Source organism: Vulpes lagopus, chromosome 18 (genome assembly GCF_018345385.1).
Source record: "Vulpes lagopus strain Blue_001 chromosome 18, ASM1834538v1, whole genome shotgun sequence".
Lineage (NCBI taxonomy): Eukaryota > Metazoa > Chordata > Mammalia > Carnivora > Canidae > Vulpes > Vulpes lagopus.
The window spans coordinates 23,386,270-23,413,752 of record NC_054841.1 but is presented as its reverse complement, the minus strand read 5'-3'; the positions used below and the strand labels follow the sequence as shown (position 1 = coordinate 23,413,752).

Sequence of the window (27,483 nt, the reverse complement as noted above, 5' to 3'; positions counted from 1 at the left end):
AGAAAGCTCAGATTCTTGCTAGACTTCTACTCCTCCCTCCATCTAATTTCATCTCCCACTTTGCACATAAAATTCTAATAGATAAGTAATATTATCCCCATTTTGTAGCTGAGATATTTGAGGCTCAGAGAGTGGAGATTGGTTGCTCCAGGACACGAGGCAGAGCCAGAAGTTCAAACTCAGGTGAGTGCATCTGCCTTCAATTTCAATGCATTTTGCACTATGTTCCTCCACCTGATTCCTGTCTGGAATCTTAGAGCTTAGTTGCTGTGACATATGAAGCAGCAGATAAAGTCTCAGGTTAAAATATAATTAAGGACTCTTTTTTTTTTTTTTTAAGAAAGAGAGGATCTGGGCAGCCCTGGTGGCTCAGAGGTTTAGTGCTGCCTTCGGTCCAGGGCATGATCCTGGAGACCCGGCATGGAGTCCCACGTTGGGCTCCCTGCATGGAGCCTGCTTCTCCCTCTGCCTGTGTCTCTGCCTCTATCTCTCTCTGTGTGTCTCTTGTGAATAAATAAATGAAATATTAAAAAAAAGAAAGAAAGAAAGAAAGAGAGGACCTCTGTGGGAGCTGTCACCAAACATCCTTTATTGCCCAATTCCTGAAGGGTAGTGAAAAGATGCCACCTACTTTAAGAAACATCAAGCTTGGGCAGCCCGGGTGGCTCAGCGGTTTAGTGCTGCCTTCAGTCCAGGGCCTGAACCTGGAGACCTGGGATTGAGTCCCACGTTGGGCTCCCGTGTGGAGTGTGCTTCTCTCTGTGTCTCTGTCTCTCATGAAATGAATAAAAAAATTTTTTTTTAAAGAAAGAAATGTCAAGCTTGGGTGAGTTAGTTACTTAGAGCTAGACTTTGTCAGTAAGAAGGGGCTAGGACTAGAATGAGACCTGCCTCCTGAGGCAGGGTCAAGACCAGGGAGAAAATATCCAGCAGATGAAAGGCTCTGTATTATTATCTAATTATCCAATCTAAGAAAATTTATATAATCCAACCAAGTGGCAGAATCAGCAAGAGGAATGCCCAGAGGAAATCCTCCACATTCTCCAAACATCCTTTGCTCTTGTAACCACTATGCTGTGCGCACTGTTTGGAATGTCCTTCCTGCCTTTCTCTGCTCAGCAGATTTACCTTTTACAATCAGGTTATAACATCACTACCTCTATAGAGCCAGGCACTCCTTTATAAAATTTACCACACTGTATGTAAGAAACATGTGTGTATTCTCCTCCTTCCCATGTGAATCTGTGAACTGAAGCTCTCGGCAGAGTCCATGTTTGATTGTTCTTTGGGTCCCTTCCAGTGTCTAGCTCAGAATTTGGCACAAAGTTAGGTGCTCAATCAGTATTTATTAATGAGGAATGAATGGACTCAGATGGACAGCAGCAAGTTGTTCATAATCTACTGCAAGATACTATATTCTTTTTATGCCTCCAGCTCTGCCCCAGGTGGGTAACTTGTAATAAGAAAGAGTGGAATAGTTGGGACATTGCCTCAATTTCTTCCTCTCTGTCATCCTCATCTTGCTTCAGCCACTTGAGGTGAGGTGTTGACATAGAGAGGAAGACGGGGAAAGGAGTGGGAAAAGTCTTCTTTGAACTAGTAATGCATCTGCCTTTATGCTTTTTGGGTCTGGCTGATGTTTATAAGATGTTCCTATCCATCATCAAAGCTTCATGGGGTGCTTTTACAGGCTCTTCAGGGGTTCCCTGCTGGGCCTCTGTCCTGAATTTCCCTGTTGCCAGTAGTCATTTGTCTTCTTACTTCTGGGGTCTCTTTTCCCCTCCAGGAGGCCCTACTGAACAGGACCCAGGATGGGCCTATGCAAGCTTTCTCTCACTTAGCCCACATCTGGCCTTCAGAAAACATTTCATGGGGTGCCTGGGTGGCTTGGACGGTTAAGTGTCCAACTCTTGATTTCAGCTCAGGTCATGATCTCAGGGTTGTGAGATGGAGCCTGGAGTTGGCTTCATGCTGGGAGTGGAGTCTGCTTAAGATCCTCTCTTTCTCTCCTGCTGCCTCCCCTAAAATAAACAAACAAAACATTCCCTGACAAATTCTGGGAGAGCAGCAATATAGCAGCACTCTCCTGGGTCTGCAACCAAAGCAGTTATCAGGCTTGTCTCTTGTTGCTAGATTTCCCGGGTAGGAGGTAGATCCAGTCACTGTGTTCTCCAACAGCAATGGGGACGAATTTGGCACCTCAAACGCCCCTGGAAGTTCCCTCTCCCAAATCACCTGGCCTGAGCAGCTAAATCTTCTCCAAGAAGGGTGCAGACTCATAGCCAGAAATAGTTCCACACAAATTCTCTATCCTCCACTCTCTTGACCCCATAGGTAAGGGATTTAAGAACTTTATTTTTTTATTTTAAAGATTTTATTTATTTATTGAGGCACAGAGAGAGAGAGAGAGAGAGAGAGAGAGAGAGAGACAGGCAGAGGGAGAAGCAGGCTCCATGCCGGGAGCCCGACGTGGGACTCCATCCCAGGTCTCCAGGATCACGCCCTGGGCTGCAGGCGGCGCTAAACCGCTGCGCCACCGGGGCTGCCCGGATTTAAGAACCTTAAAATAGATTTTAGGCCATTAGAAAAAAATACATACGGTTTTTACACCTCACTTTGAAATTTCACATATGTAAATTTAAAAAGAAAGAAAGTCAGTCCAGGCAGTCTCTTGGCATGGGGTAGGGAGAGTATCTATAAACAATGAGCAAGGCTGGGGTGCAGGATCCATATTTTGGCGCTGGAAGAGGGTTAGAATATAAAGCATGTTCCAGAGATAGAATTTGGAGTATAAAGAAAGAAGCCCAGTTCACCTAGAGGGGACCAACGTTGGTTTTCTTTCCACTGATCCATCATCTTTCCCACCAATGCAGCCTCCTTTGAGGACCTCTCTCCACTCTGGTTCATTAGACAGACTGAATATGGCCAGATCGATTAAGTCTTTTCTCAGAGAACACTAGGGCCTCAAGCAATTCAAGTGATGTGTATGATTCCTTGTTTGCTTGTCTCAAAATTCCTGGCACTTTGAGGAACATTCAAAGGCTGAAGTATTCTTAAAGCCTGGAAAACCTCTAGGGGGGATGTTACCAACCACACATCAGTTAACTCTACTTTCTGCTCTGGCCCAGACAAAATACTCAGTTGTACTACTTTGTGTTTTAATACAATTGCCAACTTTCTGTTCATATGTTGTATTATTATTCAACACTAATGCATATTAGATGCTCAGCAAATGCTAAATAAACAAATGTGAATAATAAACAAAATGTGAATGAATAAACAAACAAGGGAATGAATAAACAAATTCCTCTTTGCAAAGATCAAAGTTTAGTTTGGTTTTAATCCCCTTCTACTCCATTTACCCTTTATTGGTAGTCTGAAACCTATGTTCACGCCTCACGGTCTTAAAACATAGTATGTAGTTTGGTGATGGATTTTATACTATTAACATTTGTAACACTGAGGCTGACTTGATTTATACATTCAATGGATGCTTAACACCCACGACCTATCAGGCTTTGTGCTAAATGCTGGGAATAAGTTAGATATAGTCTCCTGTCCTTATGTTGTTGTTTTTTTTCTCCTGTCCTTAGGAAGCTTAAACTTTAGATGGGAAGAAATAAGTAAACAAAAAATTATAATAAGTGGAAAATGCTGTGAAAGAAACAAGAGTATTGTGAGAGAAAATAATAGGGTATTATTTTAAATAGCATAGTCAGGGAAGACCTAGCTGAGGAAGTATCATTTAAGCTGAGGCCTGAAGGAGGGGAAGATATCAGTTAAGCCTAGAGATGGGGGGAAAACCAGTCTAGATGGAAGGCATAGTATATGCAAAGGCCCGGAGGCAAAGAGGTTGTTTCTTTTCTCTCCATTCCAAATCCTGTTGTAGTGAACATTCTTGCACAGTGACAGTACCTGTTGCAGGAGTATTTCTCTGGGTTGGATTCCAGGTTTGCATCTTTTTCTCTGTTCCATGTCTGTGATGTTTCTTTTTCTCTCCCTAGTTTGTCTTTCTGAATTGGGGTCTTCTCCCTTCTCCCGTTCCCCCCACTTTCTCTTTTTTTTTTATCCCCCCCCCACTTTCTTTTTTCTTTTTTAAATTTTTTATTTATTTTTGATAGTCACAGAGAGAGAGAGAGGCAGAGACACAGGCGGAGGGAGAAGCAGGCTCCATGCACCGGGAGCCCGATGTGGGATTCGATCCCGGGTCTCCAGGATCGCGCCCTGGGCCAAAGGCAGGCGCCAAACCGCTGCGCCACCCAGGGATCCCTCTTTTTTCCTCAAAATAACTGTTAAGAACGTTTTTGTTTGGGCAGCCGTGCTGGCTCAGCAGTTTAGCGCCTCCTTCAGCCCAGGATGCGATTCTGGAGACCCGGGATCGGGTCCTATGTCGGGCTCCCTGCATGGAGCCTGCTTCTCCCTCTGCACATGTCTCTGCCTCTCTCTGTGTTGTGTGTCTCTCATGAATAAGTGAATAAAATCTTAAAAAAAAAAAAAAAAGAACTTTTTTGTTCTTATAGGAGAAAAGATACAGTATAGCTCTTATCAAAGTATTTGCTTCTCATGTTCTTTGGCTGCAGATTGTTTCACTCCTACTGTCCATCCATCCACTCCTCTATTCACTCAGTACTTACTGAGCACCTATCTTGTACCAGGCATTGTTCTAGGTCCTAGAACAGCCTTATGCAAAGCTTTTCAAGTATGTTCCAATGCACCTAAGGTACTTGCTAAAATGCCAATTCCAGGACTCCACCCTTGGTTTTACCCATTCTCTAGGAGTAGAACGCAAGACTTTACACTTCTAAGAAATTCCCAGGGTTTTTTTTTTTTTTTTTAATCCCAACTAAAAATTTAGAACCACTGAGTGGAAAAGAGACAGATAAATGAAATTTACAACTCCCAAGAAAATGTTTTGATTGATAGTTTAAGCTTATCAAAAGGCTACGAAATAACACCTGGGTCATAGAGGTAAGAGAGAGTCCTTTTTTTTTTTTTTTTTTTAAGATTTTATTTATTTATTCATGAGATATACAGAGAGGCAGAGACACAGGCAGAGGGAGAAGCAGGCTCCGTGCAGGGAGCTCGATGCACGACTCGATTCTGGGACTCCAGGATCACGCCTTGGGCCGAAGGCGGGCACTAAACCGCTGAGCCACCCAGGGATCCCAGAGTCGTCTAGAAGTCAGGCTTACATAGAAAATTAGACAAAGGGGATCCCTGGGTGGCGCAGCGGTTTGGCGCCTGCCTTTGGCGATCCTGGAGACCCGGGATCGAATCCCACGTCGGGCTCCCGGTGCGTGGAGCCTGCTTCTCCCTCTGCCTGTGTCTCTGCCTCTCTCTCTCTGTGACTATCATAAAAAATAAAATAAAATAAAATAAAGAAAATTAGACAAACTGCAGTTCTCTGGAAGGATGTAAGACACTCGGGCAGGGACCACTCGGTGCAAGACTTGAGTGAGAAACAGTGCCGTGAGTCCAAACACACTAAGTATGCTAGGAGTGTTGTGTGGCCTGAGGCTGCTCGGAGGCTGGAGGTCTGAACGCTGTAAAACCCTAGAACTGGTCGACGGGTAGATTTTATCCAGACCCAGGAGCAGGTTTCCCCGCCGCTCACGCAGTTGCTAATTGTATTCGGATTTGTGGGTGGAGCAGCGAGCAGGCGCACGAAGAACAAGGCCCCATACACATGCGCAGTGTGTAATCTCGAAGCCAAGAGGATGATGGTTGAGGGCAAGATCTTTCTGTTACCAAGACTTCCCTCGCTCGAATCCAGCAACCCTGGCTGTCCTCGTTTCTGGCCGGGGAATCTTACATGTCTTAGTGTAATCCCACTGTTCCTTCCGGGCCACTCCAGTAAGTCGGCTGCCAGTACTCAACATGGCGGCAGGCCCCCCCTCAAGCGGCGCTATCCGCCGCAGGGCTCCCGGCTCGGGGGGCGGGGCCGCCGCCGGGGCGGGAGCCTGGGGGCGGGGCCTGGGCCGCGGGCGGGCGCTGGGGCCCCGCCCCCCGCCCCCCGCCCCCGGCCGGGCCTTAGTGGCTGCGTCTCCCACTCCCACGCCGAGGATCACGCTGGAAATCGCGGGAGTCGAGCGTGGTGAGGTGGGGCCTCAGGGGCAGGCGGGAGGTGCCCGGGTTAACGGTCCAAGGCCCAGAGGCCCGCCCGCCAAGGGCGCCTTAGGGAATCCCGTTTGGTGCAGCGGCCTCCCGTTTCCCGGGAGGAACCCGAGGCCCAGAGACGGTCTGGGACCCATCCTCGGGATTCCCGCCGCTTGCCTCCGCGTCCAGCTGCGGCCACCGCGCTGGGCTCCAATCCGCGGACAAAGGGAGCTTCCTTCCCGACCCTCGTACCCAGGGCTGCCGAGTCCGGGAGTATCAGGAAAAGGCGCTGTGCTCTGCTGCGCGTCTCGCTCCCAGAATTTTGCGGCTCCCTCTGCCCTTGGGGCTTTGCACGTGATCTGTCCTAAAGCGCAGTCCCACCCGCCGCCCGGCTCGGGAGCTCGGGAACTCTGGGTCTTCAAATGTCGCTTGCTTGCAAATCTTTCCCGACCGCTTTCTGCAAGCGCCGTTCCTCCCACTGCTCGGTTCTTTAACCCGTTGCACCGAGTGATTTTTCCTGTGGCTCTTGTACAGCCGTGCAGTTGGGCCGTTATGCCTTCCTTGCCTTTTTCGTCTCTATATTATTCCAGGGTCCGGCACATGATGATAAATAATAATATATCCTAAACAGTCACGAAGCGTCAAGTGCTACTAAATGCATTACATGGGAAGGCCCGCTTAATCCTCACAGTAATTTCATGAAGCGGGTTGTTACGTCTTCACATTTTATGCATGAAGAAACAGGCATTACAAGATCATTTTGCCTAGAGTTCCACAACTAATGAGTGGAGCTGGGCAGTGAATTCTAGGATGTCTGTTTCCAGAGCATGTGATAATTTCACAAACTGCCTTTGGGTTTGATAAATGTTTATTGGATTGTTTTTTACTTTAACCACACGCTTATGATGTGCATTTGATTGAGAAGGCTTGGAAAGGAGAATTGTTGTTCCCAAATTACATATAGAGTTCCTGACAAAACCGGCTCTAGAACCTTTTGCCAGCCCTGTTTGTTCAGGCACACTCTACCTTTCTTTGCTCCTTTGCTGCCAGAGCTGCAGACCTAGACCTCATCACTTCACAGCCTTTAGGAAGTACCTCTCACAGAGATGTGATTTTTTGTACTTCATGATTTAGGAGGCACTTTAATGTAATAGATTAACCCTAGAGTTTGGAAGCAGATTAGGGTTACATGTTTGCTCAGCTGTCGATCATTTATGTCTTCCATTTTTTGAGTCTGTTTTCTTATCTGCAAAATTAAGACAATGATCTCAAAGGTTTTTTTGTGAAGGTTGCAAATAATTGTTTTGGGAGTAAAGTGCTATATAAGCTACATGATCTGTTTTTTACCTTTTAGGAGGTTATAGAGCTTTCAGCATTTTGTAAGACCATTGGTGATGTGGATCATATTACCTAATGCTTTATATTCTTTCATTCAGTCAGTCAAGTATTTAATGAGTAGCTGCTATATGCCAGGCACTGTTTTAGGAGCTGGGGATATCGCAGTCAATAAAACTATTCTTGCAAGTATTCTTAGAAGTATATTACACATAATAATCAGATAGGGACAGATAACACCAGTGTGTGTGGAGGGGTCATGGTACTTTATATTGAGTGGTTAGGGAGCAACTTTAACTGAGAAGGTGATGGTTGAACAGAGACCTGAAGGTGGTAAGGGAGCAAGCGAATCAAGATAACTAACTGGAAGAAGAGGCCCAGAAAAGAGTGGGTAGTTTGGTGCATTCCCAAGCACAAGCGGCAAGGAAGGCTGTGTGACTGGAGAGGAGTAGGAAATGGAATTAAAATGATTGGAGGCTAGGATCAAATAATTAGGAGCCTGTAGGCCATGAGGATGATTTTGGTTTTTACTCTGAGTAGCCATTGGAGGGTTCTGAGTTGCGTAATCTGTCACTGTTTTAAAAGGATCACTCTGATTACTCTGTTGAGAAGGAACAAATTTTAGAAGCAAGGGTGGAAGCATCTCAGCTGTCTAGGGAGCTTTTGCAGTAATCTAAATGTATTCTCTATTGCTGGGAAAAAAAATCATCCCCAAATTTAGCAGCTTGAAATAGCAATTATTATCTCATACAGTTGTGGAATAGAAATCTAGGAGCAGGGTGAGTGGCACCTGGGTGGCACCTGGGTGGTTCAGTCCCTTAAGTGTCTGCTTTCGGCTCAGGTCACAATCCCAGGGTCCTGGGATGGAGTCCTGCATCAGGCTCACTGCTCAGTGGGGAGTCTTCTTCTCCCTCTCCTTCTGCCTGTCCCTGCTGCTTGTGCTCTCTCTCTCTCAAATAAATAAAATCTTCAAAAATAGAATCCTCAAAAAAAAAAAAAAAAAAAATCTAGGGCAGCCCCGGTGGCGCGCGGTTTAGCGCCACCTGCAGCCTGGGGTGTGATCCTGGATACCCGGGATGGAGTCCCACATCCCGCTCTCTGCATGGAGCCTGCTTCTCCCTCTGTCTGTGTCTCTGTCTTTCTCTCTCTGAATAAATAAAAAATAAAATCTTAAAAAAAAAAATCTAGGAGTGAGGCACAGTCAGGTTAAACATCTGACTCTTGGTTTCAGCTCAGGTTGTGACCTCAAGGTTGTGGGATCTAGTCCCATGTCGGGCTCCACGTTTGGGATTCTCTCTCCTACCCCCTCTTCCCTTCCCGCTTATGCTCACTCTTTGTTTTTCAACATAAATAAGTCAACCTTAAAAAAAGAAGTCCAGGAGCAATTTAGCCGAGTGTTTCTGGCTTAGGATCTCTCAGGAGATGGCAGTCAAGTTGATGGCTGCTTTGCTCCCAAGATGTTTCCTTACTGCTAGGCCTTTTCACAGGGCTGCCTGAATGTCCTTAGGACGTGGTAGAGGGAGTGAAGAGAGAGAGAGGCTGTGGTGTCTTTTATGACCTTTTCTTGGAAGTCATTTCTACTTTATTCAGCTTCATTAACTTTATTCCAGTTCCTACTCCGGGAAAGAGAATTAGGCTCCGCCTCTTGAAGGAGTAACAAAGAATTCGTGGGCATACCTTAAAGCCACCATTCCAGGCAAGAGAGAGTGGCTTGCCTCAGGATGGTGGTGGTGAGGGATTGAAAAGTGATACAATCTGGAAGAGCCAACAGGATTTGCCAGTAGATTGGTTACAGCGTGTGGGAGAATGGAGTACATAAGACTGCAGGCTTTGGGCTTGAGCAGCCAGAAGGATGGAATTGCCATTTACTGAAATGGGGAAGATTGGAGGAGCAGAAGTTCACTTTTGGACAGGTTACCTTTGAGGTGCCTGTTAGATGCCCATGTGGAGAAGATAAATAGGTGTCTGGTTTAGTCTAGGAGTGTGACTTTTCAGAGGGAAGTGTGGGCTGGGGAGGCAACATGGGGAGTCATGGTGCCATTGTAAGTCATGAAACCGGATGAGGTTGCCCAGGAAATGAATGTAGATGGAGGCGAGGTCTGAAGCCTGAGCCCTAGGGCCTCCGACCTTATGGAGAAGATGAAAAACCAGCAAAGGAAACTAAAAGGAGAGGCTGGAGAGGTGGGAGGAGAAAAGAGAAAGGCCTCGCTTGGCAAATTTACGGAAGGGGCTGCATACTAATTTTTTTTTTTTTGTTCCCAAGTTTTATTTAGGAACTCATACAAAATATTCCAGATAAATGAGTTTTAATCCTCATCTTCCTCCTCTCCCTCCTCCTGGTTAATCTGGAAGTAACGCAACCAATCATGTAGATTATTCTCCTTCAAATATTTTTTGGTGGGATATTTCAAATACCTTTTGGAAAAAGTCCCCTCAGAAATTACAGTAATCTTGCTCTTGGTTACCACCCCTCCACTGAGATTCCCAGCTTTTCCATTCACTTTGATTCTCTCTTGAAGAAAGTGCTCAAAATTGGAGCCTCCATGATTCCATCTTTTACGGGGTGGGTGCAAGTAAAGGGTAAACCTCAGAACTCACCTCTTTTTTCTTAACCACCCCCTTGCCACAAGGTTTTTCACGGGTGCCATGGCATACTGGAGGCAGAAAACATGCAACGTTTTTGTGTGTGGAATAAGAAACAGAAATTGTTTCTGCAGACAAATATATGTAGTTTCTTTGCTCAGGAAGTAAAATGTTGTGCCTTTCAAGCATTTTTTCTTTTTTGCTTTAAGTGAAAAATTCTATTTAATGATACTAGTCCCCATCCTAGTCCTTGCAGTATATATACCTCCAAGTCTAGGTGGTGTCATTTCTATATTAAACTTTATTTAAATACCCCTTTTGGAATTTGGGGTGAGGGGGACTAAACATAATGTATATCACTCTGTTACTTTCCCTCAGTTCAGAGGTTACTACCCTTCTGGTCTGGTTCCTAGCAAAAGGAGGTCAGTCTTGTTCCTGTCTGTGACCGACTGCCAGGAACTGAGTTCCAATTCATGAGCGTTTATGGGATAATTTAATTCATAAAAGATGAATGCGTAAAAGAAGTGACTCTTTTTCCTTTTCCTGTCTATTCAGTGCTTTACAGTTTGCAAAGCACACTGACATCCATTATCTCACGTGAATGAGATCCAGTCTGTTACCATTTGCCAACTACTGACCTTTTCTTTGTCTGGGGGGATACTGAAACCTACCTGTCTTTTGGTACTCTGCTAGTTTGTTCTCTGGCAGATCTGACAGTGTTAATAAAACAGTGCTGAACTGCATCTTGAAAAAGCTCAGAACTAAATCTCAATTTCAGAAAGATCCCTGATGTAATTTTTCTCTGTTCATTCCCTCTTTAAAAAAAAATATATATATATTTATTTGTTTGTTTGTTTGTTTGTTTATTTATTTATTTATTTATTTATTTATTTATTTATTTATAACAGACACAGAGAGGCAGAGACATAGGTAGGAGAAGCAAGCTCCCTAAGAGGAGCCTGATATGGGACTTGATCCCAGGACCCCGAGATCACCATCTGAGCCAAAGGCAGACGCTCAACTGCTGAGCCACCCAGGTGCCTCCACTCCCTAATGAATTTAAGTTTTATGGGTTTTTTTTTTGTTTTAATCCTAAAACACTTCAAATTTTTTTTTTAAGATTTTATTTATTTATTCATGAGAGATACAGAAAGAGAGAGAGAAACAGAGACATAGGCAGAGGGAGAAGCAGGCTCCATGCAAGGAGCCTGATGTGGGACTCGATCCCAGGACTCCAGGATGACGCCCTGGGCCAACGGCAGGCGCTAAACTGCTGAGCCACCCAAGGATCCCCCAAATCATTAAAAAATATATTTTATTTATTTATTCTTGAGAGACACAGAGAGAGACAGAGATATAGGCAGAGCAAGAAGTAGGCTCCCTGTGGGGAACCTGATGTGGGACTCCATCCCAGGACCACAGGATCACACCCTGAACTGAAGGCAGATGCTCAACTGGTGAGCCACCCAGGTGCCCCTCAAATCATTTTTAAGATAAAATTTTTTAGAACAATTTTAGGTTTATAGAAAAATTGCATAATACAAAGAGTTCCCATATGCCCTGTACCCCATTTCCCCTATTAGTAACATCTTATGTTCATATGGTACATTTGCTATGGTTCCAAATCATTTTTTGAGGTAAATGGGGCATATAAACAAAACATAAACAAAATAAAGTTACTGCATTTCTGGAGTCCTCAGTTTCCTTATCTGTAAAATGGGAGGATTGGACTAAATTTTTATTTTTTTAAATTTTGATTTATTATTATTATTATTATTTTTTAAAATTTATTATTATTATTATTTATTTACGAGAGTCACAGAGAGAGAGAGAGAGAGGCAGAGACACAGGCAGAGGGAGAAGCAGGCTCCATGCACCGGGAGCCTGATGTGGGATTCGATCCCAGGTCTCCAGGATCGCGCCCTGAGCCAAAGGCAGGCGCCAAACCGCTGCGCCACCCAGGGATCCCCTATTATTATTTTTTAAAGTACATTTAAAAATTTTTATTTATTCATGAAAGACACACAGAGAGAGATAGGCAGAGACATATGCAGAGGGAGAAGCAGACTCCATACGGGGAGCCCGATGCAGAACTCGATCCTGGGACCCCAGGATCATGCCCTGAACCGAAGGCAGATGCTCAACCGCTGAGCCACCCAGGCATCCCTCAACTAAATTTTTAAATAGCTCTAAAATTTTTGAGTTATCAGTTGAAGTAAAATAATCATGTAATTCTGATATAATTCCACTTCTTTACTGAAGTATTACTATCACCTTCCCAAATAATGTATACATGTTAACAGCAGCCTTCTTTTTTTAAAAAAAGATTTATTTATTTTAGAGAGAAAGCACATGTGAGTAGGGGGAGAGGGAGAGGGAGAGAGAGAAAGGAAGCAGACTCCCCTTGGAGTCTGGAGTAGGACTTGGGGTTTGATCTCACGACCCATGAAATCATGACCTGAGCTAAAACCAAGAGTCAGACAGTTAACTGATTGAGCCACCGAAGTACTCCTATGTGTTAAGAGCAGCCTTAGCCTCATCCTTAGAGATGGTTTAGTAAGAGAATTCTGGGGACTGTGGCAGAGCTGCCTATAGAGATATAGGCTGAACTATATGACATTATCATTTTTGTAGGTTAAAAAATGGGCAAATATTGACAACTTTCTATGGTTCAACCAAATATCGAGGGGGTGAGGGGAGGAGGGAGGAGGAATTCAAAGGAGGAGGAGAGGCCTCTCAGACTCCCAGCACATGCAAAAGCCCAGCCCAGCCCAGAGCAGCCCTAATAGGATTAGAGAAAAGGCCCATCAAGTCCCTTGAACCTTGAAGCAACTCAGAGCTGCTCTTGTTGCTGGCAGTGTTGGCAGCAAGAGTGGTTTCCCAGCAAGTTTGTGCCTCCTACTAGCAGAGAGAGACTGAGCCATCATTTAACAGAGACACAGTGAGCTGGTTGACACAACCCTGTGGAAAGGAAGAGCAGAAAAAGAAGATCTTTGGAGTGTGAGGGAAGACTACTCATTCAGGTTAGAGGCTAGGAAGAGGCAGCCTGCGGTGTTGGTGCCATTCTACTCTTCTTACTTGATGCACTTTCCTTATGGTCTACTTCAAGCTCTACAAACTCAGCTGTCTTCTGTTGTCCAGGAGGTAATGTAAATTAGTAAACTGAGTTTTCTTCTGTAACTCCTATAAGAAAAGCAATAGCACAAGTTCAATGATCAATGACAACTAAAATCTATCAGCGTGAGGGAGAGAATAGGCTGGGGCCGGGGGATGGTGTGTTGGGGGTTGAGACTGGTAAACTAATGAGAATATGTCCTGTCTAAGGGGGAAGACACATGTAACTGCAGCTAAGGTTGTTGCCTTGTAGGAACACAGGTCACAGTTTGCTAGATACTCGGATTCTCCAAAAGAGCCAGAAATAAGAATTGTTTTTTAAAGATTTATATATTTATTTATTTGAGAGAGAGAGAGCACTTGAGCATGAGTGGGAGGTAGAAGGAGAGAATCTGAAGCAGAGTCCTTGCTGAGTGCAGAGACAGACACAGGGCTCAATCCCATGACTCCTAGATCATGACTTCCACTGAAGCCTGAGTCAGACGAATGCTCCATCAACCCAGGCACCCTCAGAAATAAGATTTTTTTTTTTTACATGCATTCTCCCAATGGTAAATGTTTGTACCTACTTTGAATTCTTAAAAGCTTGATATAGGCCACATAATGGTTGAAAAGAACCAGCAGGCCACACTTGTAACCTCTACCAAGGATTTAGACTTGCCTGGAGTAGAGGCCTACATGGATTTCTTCAACCTACTAATGACCAAAATGAATTAGATAGCTTTTGCTTTTGAGGAATTTACAGATTAGTAGAGAAGATAGATAAATAATAATGATAAAATGTAATTTAGTCAAATGTAATTTAGACTCTATATATTATATATACAGTTAAATATATATAAATTTCTTATGTGTAATAATTTCACGTACATAGCTAGAAAAGTGATTAACTCTTCCTGGGTATATCTGGGATGACATGATAGGGGGTGGCATTTGAGCCAGGATGTAGGAAATCAACAGTTTAGTGCATTAAAGGGATTTGGGGCCTTGAAACTCCCACTGTATATGGAAATGTTAGATTTGCATTTGCTGTATATACCGCTTTCTTCAGATGTTTATACTGATGGGCTGCTGGCTGGACCAAGAGGGCATCTCTAATATTCTATTTTCTTAATAGGTAATTGGAAAAACAAATATTCCTTAACCCTTTTGGGGTTATGCCTCAGGGTTAATTAAATGAGAACTCTAATCTACCCACCTCCTCCCAGGTTATTGTGTGTTTTAGAGGCCTCAGAAAGTCAGAGGTCACATGGCTGGTAGCCCTCATTTTTAGATAAGGGGCTGAAAGAGAAGTGGTATGTCTGAGATCACAGAACCCATTAGAGGCAGAGCTTGAACTGGCATTCCAAACTCTTCCTGACCACTGTGCTTTCCCCTCTCCTGGGGATCTCTCAAGGTCTCTGGTTAAGCTGGCGTCCCTGCTCTCCCCATCTCCCCTCCGCCCCTGTGGGTGACAGGTTGCCCTGATTTGGCCCAGTTCTGCTGGGTGAGGAGGTTTACTATCCTGCTGAAGCTGATTGCTCATCCCCCACCCCATCTCTCTTAATGGATTTCCTGCCTGAAATGCCTGCTACTCCATTTCTTTGTCAGAGAGTCAAACTGGCTTGTATTCAAATCCCTAATCAACCAAATGCCAATTGTATGAATTTGGACAACTTTTGTTTAACCTTTCTAATTTCTTAACTGAGGTGTAACCTTTGTAAGCCTCCGTTTCTTCATCCACGTACAAACAGTTGTAGTATTACCTACACTGAAATGTGATAGAAAGGCATTGGAAGGTTTCAAGATTCTTGTGATGACAAAATGACATAGTACAGGTAAAGCAGTTAACTGTGACTGACCTGTAGACAGGTCAAGGATTAATTATGACAGGATTAATTATAACAAGGATTAATTATGATGATGATGATTTGCACAGTTCACAGACCAGCAGGTTAGGTTTAATGCCCTTCCACTATTTTCTCTTACTGTTCTATACTGCTTCTGTTACGATTACATATACCACATTGTGTTTGATATGTCCTTCTCCTCTGCTAGACTAGAAATACCTTCAGGGATTCATCCCATAGATGTTTATTAGGCTCTCTGCCAGGCACTAGGGATGCAGTGGTAAACCAGGAGCTCTTGATCTAGTGCAGAGTCCCAGAAGGAAACATTGGTCCTGTGAGCTTGTCTAATGATTCCCAATAGATTTGGGAGTGATACTTAGCTCTCACACCACTTAGAGATTAGGGTCCATGTTAGTATTTTATTTATTTATTTATTTATTTATTTATTTATTTATTTATTTATTTTAAAAGATTTTATTTATTCATTCATGAGAAGCACAGAGAGGAGAGAGAGAGGCAGAGGCACAGGCAGAGGGAGAAGCAGGCTCCATGCAGGGAGCCCGACGTGGGACTCAATCCCGGGTCTCCAGGATCACACCCTGGGCTGAAGGCGGCACTAAACCTCTGAGCCACCCGGGCTGCCCCCATGTTAGTATTTTAAAGGCTCTGATGGGTCCTGTAATAAAGGAACCCACTTACTTTGTCCAACCCAGCTTTGCCAAACCTACTATTTGGTGAGTAAATTTGAATCACCTAGACATTCTTTTCAACTCCTCTGTGTGCTTTCGTCCCCAGCTCAAGAGGCACTCCACGTGGCACAGCAATGATTAGAGACTTTACTAGGAGTGAGCAGCCTCTGGCCAGATAAGGGATTGTGAGCTTACCTGTTTGGTGCTCCCATGGAGACGGGAGGCCCTGGGTTGAATAATATGAAGCCCCAGTCACTGCAGTTGGTGCTGGAGGAGCAAGTACTAGCACTACAGCAGCAGATGGCAGAGAACCAAGCAGCCTCCTGGCGGAAGCTGAAGAACTCCCAGGAGGCCCAGCAGAGGCAAGCAACCCTCGTGAGGAAGCTGCAGGCCAAGGTGAGGCAGCTACCCTTGCAGGGAGGCAAAGAGAACACTGCCAAATGAATGCTGAGTGTAATGTGGGATAAGGGTTCTAGGAGACAGAACCATGTGGTGGGAATGTCCCTAAACAGCCTCTCCTGTGATGCTCACAACTACTCCATGAGAGGTATATCCTGTCGTTTTTAAAGATGATGGTCACAAGGGCTAAAATAGTTGTCTGTGTTCTCCTAGGCTAGAGCTAGGACCTGGCCCTGTGTTTTCTGGTTCCAAAGCCAATAGGCACAGAGAGTATGTTTAACTGACCAAGTAGAAATGACAAGATGTATGGCCTTACCCCACTGTTACCACCTAGACCCTGTTCACAGCAGATTTGCCCCAAATCCTCCAGGACCTTTGGTTTGGGCTTTTTATACCAGCCATGACCATCACCACATCCTGCTCTGTTTGCCTCAGGTGTTGCAGTACCGGACCTGGTGCCAAGAGCTGGAGAAGCAGCTGGAAGCCACTGGGGTGAGTGAGGCTGTTCTGTGTTCCCCCTGTGCCCTCATTGAATATACCTGTAAGGACGGCTCTGTTTGCTGACTGAGGGAGGTTGTGGTCTGATAAGGCGGTGTTCGGTGGAAGTCTGTCTTCAGCCCCTGAGAGCTTTATCACACAGATACTTTCGTTGGACTGGCTATTCCAGGCCTGTCAGACGCCAACCCGTGGCTCTCTAAGGACAAAATGCAGCTTCAGGAGATTTAATCAGACTGGAAAGGATATGGTATCAGAGGGAAGAAATGCATTTTTCCTCCAGAAGGTGTCAGTGTTTATCTGTCTTAGATGCAGACCTTTGCAGGCCTAAACTTGTTTGTGGCAGAGGGATTTACTTGTGCCATTGGCTGGGTAGAGCTGACTTTGAAAAAACCATTGCCTTTGTTCCAGTTCCCTCTCGCCACCTTCTCACATTACCCTCAGAAAAGTTCTCTCAGGAAGGAAAGAACCAAAACTTAGCACCATTCTATGTAGGCCAGGCACCATTAGACATTGTCAGATAATGATGTCACTCAATCCACAAGGCAACTTTTTTAGAGGAATGGTGTTTCCTTCATTTTGTAGTGAAGACTTTGTGGCTCAGAGAAGCTGAAAAACTTCCTGACGTCAAAAATGTAGTGTAGTAGAAGTCAAGGCCATTAGTGAAAGCTGTATCTCATGCTTCTTGGGCTGAAAGCTCTTTTCACTACCAAATGCCATGTTTGAGCAGATGTCACAGGTTCACTCTGGGAGGAGGGGATGCCATGGATTTACCTTCAGGCTGTAGTGATTGAGAAAAGAGCATATTTGCTGACACAAGAGAGGAGGCGTGAAAAGAAAGCAGGTGGCTGCAGAAGGGGGCATCAGGGAATTGGTCTGAATGGTGTTCCCTTTGGAGGTCAATAAGACTGTTTCTGTCTGGCTAAGGGACCAACTCCTCAGAGATGGGAAAGCGTGGAGGAGCCAGACCTGGAACAGTTGCTGGTCCGTTTGGAGGAGGAACAACAGAGGTGATGAACCCCAAGTTATCTGCCAGGGTGATGGTGGTGGCCTGTGGGTTGAGAAGGCTGAAGGCAAACCCCTGCCCTGAGTGCTAACGTGGCTAAAACCACAGACCTCAGCCTTAGCCCTCCTGTTCCTGGTGATGGAAAATTCCAGTGTGTGTCATCTTACTCCACGAGGTCCAAGGTTGGATCAAGCCTTTATTTTGCACTTGCTCCCGCCCCTCCCCAGTGCAGGTGTGAGAGTCTAGCAGAGGTGAACACCCAGCTTCGGCTGCACATGGAAAAAGCTGACATGGTGAATAAAGCACTTCGGGAAGATGTGGAAAACCTGACAGTGGACTGGAGCCGAGCCCGGGATGAGCTCAGGAGGAAGGAGAGCCAGTGGCAGATGGAGCAGGAGGTGGGAGGAACAGGGAGCTGGAACTTGGACAGGAGGCTTGCATGCTGGGCACCACCCTCGTCGGTGCTGGGAAGGGTTAACTTCAGGACCTGCACAGAAGCTGAGCTGTTGCTAAAGTCCCTGACCCTCCTCCCCATGCAGGCAGGCAGCTTTGGGCAGCTTTGCCCTGCTTCAGCTCTCGCCTGACTTCTGTCCTTACCTGCCTAGTTGAGGTTTTGCTGGCAAGTGGTATGACACTCAGAGCAGCTCTGTCCCTGCATGTGTGGCTAGCTTCGGTTTTAGGAGGATCTGAAAGCTTGCTGACTTCCCTCTTCTGGAGGTCTGCATGTTTAGATGCTAAGGAGATAGCTGTTGAAACCAAATGGGGAAGAAAGACCAGACACAGACCTGGGTGGATTTTTCAGATCCCAAAGGAAACTAATATTTCCTGAGCCTTTGCTGTGTGCCAGGTGCCATGCTTGGTGATTTACATGGTATGTCACTTAGTCCTCATTGTGAGTCTTTGATGATAATGGCAGTGGCAGCTACTGTTTATCTTTTTCTGATCAGCTCAGAGGAAGGTCATATGCCATCATAAGCCCCTTCTTCCCTCCCCCGGGTTGTCAGGAGGAATCCAAGACTCCTATGCTGGCAAAAGGTGGTCCTCTGCCCTTTGATATGACCAGGGTTTCTGAATACACAGTTCTTCAAGGGCTACCTGAAAGGGGAGCACGGTCGCCTTCTTGGTCTGTGGCGGGAGGTGGTGACCTTCCGACGCCACTTCCTGGAGATGAAGTCAGCTACTGACAGGTAAGTGTGGGGATAGGAAGGGAGGTTTGCCCCTACCGATTCTAGATTTAATGACTATGGGCTGCTGTGGAAGCTGGGGATGGGGGTGGGGAGTAGAGAGGATGGAAGAGTGAGTGGGGAGGGATGATATTATTGGATTCAAAGGATTTTCCCCAGACCTGCTCCTCAGGGTTCACTGGGCCTGATCTCCAAGCTCCCTTCACCCATCCCTACTGGAGTCTGCTCTTTCCTTGCTTGTACTCAGAGATCTGACGGAGCTCAAGGCTGAGCATGTGAAGCTTTCAGGGTCCCTGTTGACATGTTGTCTGCGCTTGACTGTGGGCACCCAGTCTCGAGAGTCAGATGGATCTGGGAGACGGGATGGGAGTGAGCCAACCCAGCTGCTGCTACTACTGACCAAGACCCAGGAGCTGGAGAAGGAAGCGCATGAAAGGAGCCAGGAGCTAATACAGCTGAAGAGTCGGGGCGATCTGGAGAAGGCTGAGCTGCAGGATCAGTGAGATGGGTTGGGGTCCTGGGAAGGGGTTGCTGAGGGTGTTGACTCCCTTAGGGAGATAGAGCTGGCAGGGGGTAGGGGGCATAAAGAGCGTTCTCCCACCAGAGAGGAAGGAGAGGTGCCAGAGGGAGTCCAGTCTAGGACCCAGTGCCACAGGGGGGGCTGTGTCACCGCCCTCTGCAGTTCGGTTTCTCTCCTCTTGATTTATAGAGCTAGCTGTGACTATTGTCTCTCAACACCAAACTACTCCCATTCCCAGAACAGCCAAGCTATTCTATGCCTCTCTGCCTTGGTACATACTGACCTTAGCCTGAAATGCTTGCCTCCCTTCTGCCTCCACCTTATCCATTAAGGCATGGTTCTGAGAAGCCTTCTCTGACCTCAATAGCCTGTTAAATTTCTATGCCCAGGTGTGGTCTTTTGACCTGCTTGTTACAGCATTGCTCTCACTGTTTCTGATTATTTAGCTTTTGTTGTTGTTGTTAGGTTCTCCTATTTTTTTAGATTATGATAAAATTTATTTTTTATTTTTATTTTTAAAATATTTTATTTATTTATTCTTGAGAGACAAAGAGAGAGAGAGAGAGAAGCAGAGACACAGGCAGAGGGAGAAACAGGCCCCACTCAGGGAACCCGACACGGGACTCGATCCTGGGACTCTGGGATCATGCCCTGGGCCAAAGGCAGGCGCCAAACCGCTGAGCCACCCAGGCGTCCCTAAAATTTATTTATTTATTTATTTATTTATTTTTTCAAATTTATTTAAAAAAAAATAATAGTAAAAAGGGCAGGGACAGAAACCAAGAACCCCATTGAATTTCTGGACAGGTTTGGGCTTATACCCCATGGCTAGGTTTGTGTCACCACCTATTGACGGTGTATGTAAATAGCAGTTTGTTTTGGTTTTGGTTGCCTGGGTCCTGGAAAGGCAAGGACAGAGACTATGTCTTAGTGAGTCTATGTCTCTGGTGCTTTGCACTTCATTTGCAGTAGAGTAACATTCAGTGAATGTTTGTTGAAAGACACAATCATTAAGTGAATGGCCATCCAATTAATGAAGGCTCCTAGAGGTGGTACAGAATAAAATTATTAAGACTTTGAAAAAAAAAAGAATATTTACTCCTGGATAACATTCATTTAAGAAATATTTACTTAGGGGCACTTGGCTGGCTCAGTTGGTAGAGCATGTAGCTCTGGATCTTGGGGTCCATGTGTTTGAGCCCTGTGCCAGGGGTAGAGATTACCTAAAAAAAGAAAATCTTAGAAAAAGAAATATTTGTTTAACTATGCATATAATCCCAGGTAATAAACTCCAAGATATAGCATTAAGTGACAGAGTTGTATGATTTCCCTCAACCTTGAGGTTAGTATCACAGAGGTTGACTAAAATCTCCCCCAAACTGCCCCTCCGATTTCCTTATGAAAGACCCTTGGGCTGGAGGGACCTTGGGACTGTCCCATGTGGCAATTCTGATGTTCTTATTGGCTTCAGGGTGCTTGACTTCAAGATCAAGCGAGGCCTGGAAGGGCCTGGGCCAGGGCTTTCCCTCAGCTCTCGTGCCCCCAAACACGTGTTCCAGTCTTGAGATGTGGTAAATCCCTGCATGTGTCTGAGTGGCTTTTGACTCTCCCCTCCCCCTCACCCCCGATTCAAGGCTATAGCATCGTGTGGCATCCAGGGAATGCAGGGGCTGGGGGTGCCCAGGTGGCTTCGGGGGGCTTTAGGGGGAGTGTCCATTGGGGCTGGGGTATGCTGCGTATTAGCTCTGTCCACCATGGTGAGTCTCCTGGGTAACAGTGCTGTGCTCTTCTCTTCAGGGTGACGGAGCTCTCTGCTCTGCTGATCCAGGCTCGGAAGCAAAATGAAGAGTATGAGAAGATGTTAGGGGCCCTGAGAGAGACAGTGGAGATCCTGGTACATGACCCTTTGTTCTGGAAAGGACTTAGGAGTGGGCCTATATGTTCCTTGTCCTCTATAGACAGATGATGCAGGAGACCAGTTAAATATTCCTTAATAATAACAAACAAACAAAAATAAATAAATTTTGGCTGAATCTGAAAAAGTAATTAACTCATTCAGTTTATTCACTCATTGGTGAGTACTGTGTACCATGCCTACTATATTCCTGGGGAAATTACAATGATGTATGAATGCAGTGGGTCCTCATCAGAGAGAGTGGAACATATACTACAAGGCACAGTGGCAAAAGATGGGGACATGTGAGAGATTAAAAACCAAGAGCTGCTCAGTAGTTGACCAGTCTGTTCTGTGGAAGATTGAGGTTTGTGTCACGGGCTTCTCGGCTTCTCATCTGCCAGAGATACTATCAGAGGGACTCTCTAAGGTTATACTAGATAGAACCTCTGGCTTGATTCTACATTTCTTTTCATTGCTAAGAATTTTCAGATCTCTGTTTTTAGGCAGATCCTGAATGATGATCTGTGTACAAACCTCTAGTCTTATCTGAGCTGGGATCGGCAGGGATTCAGAGTCATTTATGCCTTTTTTGGTTCCTTTTGGTCAGAAATTTGCAAATTCAGATGTCCGCAGTGTCCAGATAATGCCAAAGAGTGAAGTGGGTTCAGTTGTAAGGATTCTGGTTGTCCAGCATTATCATAGTTAGTTTTGAGGACAGAAGGGGACACTTGATCTCAATATTAAGGAAACGATGAGGTATAGTAGGGACTGCAGGAGGGTGAAGAGTATGTGTCTCACATGGAGGAGGTGTTCAGCTTCAGGATATTACTGCCATGTAGCAATGGGGCCTGATATGGCCCATCTGTTAACTTTTTGAGAAAAGCCAGAAGGTCAGAATTTCTCAATTCATAAAACCTCTCAGAATCTCTCAATTTATAAATGTTGGCTCAAGTTTTGTACAGGCCCAAGAAAACATAGTTGCGGGTCTGTGTCTTCAGGCCTTCACTAACAATAGGATCAGAAGGAACTGAGGAAATCTTGAGTCTTCTTCAGATTCATTGCTAGCTCTGGGGCTAGGGGTTTCTCTGGACTAGCCTTAGGTCTCAAGCATCAATTTGCTGTTCAGAGACAGCTCCCATTCTTTCTTTTTTTTAATTTTTTATTTATTTATTTATTTTTTTGCTCCCATTCTTTCTTTTGTGATAGCTGACATGTATTGAGCATTTTCTTTGTGCCAGGCACTATGTTGAGTGATTTACACGCATCCTTTTCACTTAAGACTCAACACAAACGTGTGAAGTAGTTGCTGTTAATTATTCCTATTTTAAAGAGAAAAGAAGCTCAAAAAAACAGTTGCCTATGGCTACCAAACTAGGAAGTGATTGAGTGAGAACTCTAATTGAGGGAGTCTAATTTAGAGCTCTGATTCACTTATTCTGAACTCTTAATCACCACATCACACTGTCCTCAGAGTCCTGGGACAACAGTAGCAGTCATATGTGGTCAAGGAAAAAAGTAGGGTTGACCACAGAGCCAGAATGAGATTCTGGTTGATTTGGGGGCTGAAATGATAGATACTTCTGAGAGTTTTGCTCACAGCTCTGTCTTGTTCCCTGTTCAGGAGACAAATCATGCAGAATTAATGGAACATGAGGCATCTCTCAGTAAGAATGCCCAAGAGGAGAAGCTGTCTTTACAGCAGGTGATCAGGGATATAACCCAGGTACTGGTAAGCCTTCTGTTTGTGGGAACTGGGTTACGGCTCACTCCTCCCCTAGGCCTCCGTGTTTCTTAGTCATGCCTAGATTTCCACTCTCTGAGATGTTTGCGCTTAGGGTCTTTGAGGAATGAGTTCTCTGAGTGTATCTGAAGACTGGTACCTTAAGGGGTAGCTAAGCATTCACATGCTAGCACTGCCTGCTGGAACAGGCAGGCCCTCCTTCTTATCGCCAGTTGTACTTCTCAGGACAGGGGCTCTGGTCCTTGTTACATCAATATCTTCTTCTTCATTTCTTCGTTTATTATTACCTCAGAATGCTCTGGCCTTGTTGCTAGTCCTAGGTTTGGGTGACAGAAGGTGAGGAGTTGGAGGAACCAATCCTTTTTTTTTTTTTTTTTAAGATTTTATTTACTCATGAGAGACACACAGAGAGAGGCAGAGACATAGGCAGGGGGAGAAGCAGCCTCCCCCATGGGGAGACTGATGCAGGACTCCATCCCAGGACTCTAGGATCATGACCTGAGCCGAAGGCAGATGCTCAACCATTGAGCCACCCTGGTGCCCCAGGAACCAATCCTTTTTGCTCTTAGCTACCCTCCTCTTATGTGCAAGGGAGAGAACCTGAGAAAGAAGATGTCAGGTTTGTCCAGGATGTAGTGTCAGTCTTCTATGTGGATTCTAGGCCTTTGTCAATAGGGTGGTGATTCTGCTGTGTTGGGTTTCAGGTCATGGTGGAAGAAGGGGACAGTATGACCCAAGGCTGTGGTCGAGACAGCTCCTTAGAATTGGACCCTAGTGGCCTCTCATCCCAGTTTGATTCCCAGGACCCAGACAAGGCCCTTACTCTGGTGCGTTCAGTGGTGACTCAAAGACGCCAGGCTGTGCAGGTAAGAAACCACCATTCTTCCTCAGACACGGGTGTGGGTATCTGAACTGATGTGTGCCCCAGGTAACCTCCTTGCCTGGACTGTCCCTTCCACTATGTCAACCAATCATGAGGTGTTTGGTCAGTACTCCCAAGGTGCCCATTAGAATCTCTCAGTGTCTGCCAAGTCATACTTGTGGCTAATGGGTACATTCTCTGTGCCCAATAGTACACCTCACTTTGCATGCTATCTTCATATAGCACTATGCAAAGATAGGCAACTGGAGCCCTGGGAGACCGTGAGTAAGCGTTGCCTGACTCTAAGGGTCCCAGCCAGACTTAGCCATTTCCGTGATGGCCCCCCAATGCACGTCTAAAGATGATGGACTCTGAGACTCTAGGAACCACAGAAGCCCAGTAATCTCTGATCCTGTCTCCTCGACTGGCTGCATCTCTATTCTCAGCTTATCCTTGTACCAGGCCTCGGCCCCTGGCCTAACCTCACTCTCAGGCTTCTGCCACCCTGCCTTTGCTCTGCCCTCTTGCTCACCATCTCCCTTTTGTCACCCTCCCTCCCCAGGACCTAAGGCAGCAGCTTTCGGCCTGTCAGGAAGCTATGAGCTCTTTGCGGCAGCAGCATAATCAGTGGGAGGAGGAGGGTGAGGCCTTAAGACAGCGTCTGCAGAAGCTCACCGGGGAACGCGACACTCTGGCAGGGCAGACCTCGGACCTACAGGGAGAGGTGGAGTCTCTCAACAAGTGAGCAGGGGGCTGTTCATCCCTCCCGGCTCAGTCCTCATCCAGCCATTTACTCACTCCTGGACATTTCTGGTTGCCTAACCCTGCCCTCCCTGCCACCCAGGGCTGTTCAGGGCCATCTTGTGTTCTTTGTGATGACAAAACAAACAAACAGGTTCCCGCTCAAAAGGGGAGATGAGATCTTTAAAAAGAAACAGACATCTCTCTCCTTTGATCCTATATCTGCTACCAGGAAGGATTTGAGGTTCCAGGGTTTTTACTCATCTCTCGTCTTTTGTTTCAGGGAGCGAGAGCTCCTGCAGAAGACGAGGGAGGAGCTGCAGCAGCAGTTGGAGGTGCTAGAGCAGGAGGCATGGCGGCTGCGAAGGACAAACATGGAGCTTCAGTTGCAGGGGGATTCTGTTCAGGGTGAGAAGGAGGAGCAGCAGGAGGAGCTGCACCTGGCTGTCCGTGAAAGGGAGCGCCTGTAAGTGTGACTGGTCCCCTCCTGCTTGGGGCTTGATTTTCCCTTCATTTCTACACCCTCTTTCATCCACTCCCATCTCTTAGAAAGTAGAGTCAAAATTGAAGCTTGGCCTGTGGTGGGTTCACATTAGCTTACTGCTCCTTCTTTTTGCAGAAGGATAAATACAGAAAGTTCACCCAGGCTTTTCTGAGCACCCCTAGGGGCTGAGACACTGCAGGGGCACAGAAACAAATAAGACACAGGCCCTGATCGCCAGCAGTTCACAGTCTAATGTTCAAGTAAACAATGAACTGTGGCATGAGGCCAAATGAAGTATGAGTGAAACAGAGCTTCAGGCTGGGTCCTTTGGAAGCCTGGGAGTGACAGTTAATAATTGAAAGCCTCACAGAGGAGAGGCCTTTGAGCTGGGCCTTGACATCTTTTGATTGGTAGAGAGTGGGAGAGGGGCAAAAGGGACAGATTAGCAAAGAAAAGGATGCAGGTTCATGGCATGTTCAGAGTAGGCCAGGCTGGCCGAAGGGTAGGATTTACCCCAGGTAATAATGGGAAATGAACTGGCTAAGAAAGGGAATTCTAGAATCCAGAGACATAGCAAAATTGTAAATTCTTCTATGTAATATCATAGAAAAAGCAAGGACTTTCAAGCTGGCAAAAGTTTGGTTAAAATTATGGCTCCACCATTTGAACAGATTACTTTATTTGTAAAATAGGGATGATAGTATTTACCTTGAAGGATCACCAGGAAGAATAGAGCACCATTTTGTGCACAGAGCCTGGCAGATGGTGGATCTTCAGTAACTGGTATCAGGGACTGTATTCTTCACCTCCATATATCTCCCTCCTCTCCTGTGCTCTAGTTCCTTGCAGCTGGTAGGCATGAATAATAGAATCTTGAAGGACTGCTATAAGAATCACGACTCCTACAAAGAATGGTCTCTCTTATACCTTTAGAAGAATAGACAATCCACAAAGATTGTAACGTTGTGTTTTGTTTTTTTTTTTTGTAAAGATTTTATTTATTTATTCAGGAGAGACACAGAGAGGCAGAGAGAGAGGCAGAGACATAGACAGAGAGAGAAGCAGCCTCCATGCAGGGACCCCGAAGTGGGACTCGATCCCAGGACTCCAGGATCACACCCTGGGCCAAAGGCAGGCATTCAACCACTGAGCCACCAGGCATCCCGATAGTTATGTTTTTAAATTTAATTAGTGTGATTCAGTAATACATTTATCAATATTTATTATGATCTGAAAGTCAAAACTATTTAAAAAGACAAACACAGGGGCACCTGGGTGGCTCATTTGGTTAAAGCTCCTGATTCTTGATTTTGGCTCAGGTCGTGATCTCAAGGTCATGAGATCGACCCCTGTGTTAAGCTCCTTGCTGGGCGTGGAGCCTGCTTAAGACTCTCTCTTCCTCCCCCTCTGCCCTTCTTCTCCCTCTCTCTCTTTTTTTTTTTTTTTTTAAATTTTTATTTATTTATTTATTTATGATAGTCACAGAGAGAGAGAGAGAGGCAGAGACACAGGCAGAAGGAGAAACAGGCTCCATGCACCGGGAGCCCGATGTGGGATTCGATCCCGGGTCTCCAGGATCGCGCCCTGGGCCAAAGGCAGGCGCCAAACCGCTGCGCCACCCAGGGATCCCCTTTTCTCCCTCTCTCTTAAAAAAAAAAAAAATAGACAAACACAGAGATCCTCCTCTCTGCTTCATCCACCTTATTTCCCTTCCTTCTGTAGCCAACCACTTAAATTGCTTTCTTGTTTATCTTTCCAGTTGCTTTATGCAAATATATACACCTAATCTTTTTTTAACTAAATTTTATTTTATTTTTTTAAGTAGGCTCCACACCCAACATCGGGTTTGAACTCATGACCCTGAGATTAAGAGTTGCATGCTCTACTGCCTGAGCTGGCCAGGCACCCCTATGCATATTCTTATTTCTCCCAAATATTTTGCTTTTTTCGCTTTACATGTCATGGAAGTCTTAACAGTTTTTAGAGACCTTCTTCCTTCTTTTGCATAGCAAAGGTAATTCGACTCCTATTACCTTTTGGGGTGTAGCCACTCCCTGAGATTGCCCCCAGCCTCCTCTTCTTTCCATCTTAGTCAGGAGACACTAGCAGGTCTGGAAGCCAAACAGTCAGAATCACTCAGTGAACTGATCATTCTTCGGGAAGCCCTGGAGTCTTGTCACCTGGAAGGGGAGCTGCTGAGGCAAGAGCAAACAGAAGTGACTGCGGCGCTGGCCAGGGTGCGTGGGCCTCCATTGCTTGTTTGCTAAGTGGGGTGTATGGCTTAGAAAGTTGTGTTTGTAGGCAAAGGACATGCAGCCTGCCTCGTTCTTCATCCTTTAAGCCATGACCTTCCATATTCCCTGCGTCCCTTACTAGCCTCTGCTTTTGGGTTCTGTCCCTTCCAATGTACTCTCTATGTTGACCTTAGAATGGTTTTCAAAGGTATAAATCCAGTTACGTTGGTCTCCCTCCTGTAACCCATTCAGTTGCTTTGCAACTGCTTGGTGA

The 27,483-nt window shown here is 45.6% G+C and overlaps 1 protein-coding gene and 1 pseudogene across 9 annotated transcripts in view; one reads left to right on the top strand and one right to left on the bottom strand.

The window, feature by feature from the left end:
- The first annotated feature begins 5,068 nt into the window (after positions 1–5,068).
- The window catches only part of CEP250 (centrosomal protein 250), a 52,792-nt gene continuing 30,377 nt past the window's right edge, over positions 5,069–27,483 (top strand). For 2 of the 9 annotated variants that reach the window (XM_041732752.1, XM_041732748.1), the window contains exons 1-13: positions 5,071–6,099; positions 15,753–16,042; positions 16,481–16,537; positions 17,468–17,550; positions 17,779–17,944; positions 18,627–18,733; positions 18,978–19,229; positions 21,048–21,144; positions 22,769–22,876; positions 23,593–23,754; positions 24,313–24,491; positions 24,775–24,957; positions 27,068–27,212. In XM_041732752.1, coding sequence (XP_041588686.1) covers positions 15,857–16,042; positions 16,481–16,537; positions 17,468–17,550; positions 17,779–17,944; positions 18,627–18,733; positions 18,978–19,229; positions 21,048–21,144; positions 22,769–22,876; positions 23,593–23,754; positions 24,313–24,491; positions 24,775–24,957; positions 27,068–27,212 — 1,725 coding nt within the window. In that variant the 5' untranslated portion in view covers positions 5,071–6,099; positions 15,753–15,856. Of the gene's footprint in view, positions 6,100–15,587; positions 15,606–15,752; positions 16,043–16,480; positions 16,538–17,467; positions 17,551–17,773; positions 17,945–18,626; positions 18,734–18,977; positions 19,230–20,721; positions 20,822–21,047; positions 21,145–22,768; positions 22,877–23,592; positions 23,755–24,312; positions 24,492–24,774; positions 24,958–27,067; positions 27,213–27,483 lie in introns of those variants that run through there. The other 7 variants (XM_041732755.1, XM_041732749.1, XM_041732751.1 and 4 more) reach the window with 7 other exon arrangements.
- Positions 9,256–10,930, bottom strand: LOC121478031 (annotated as a pseudogene).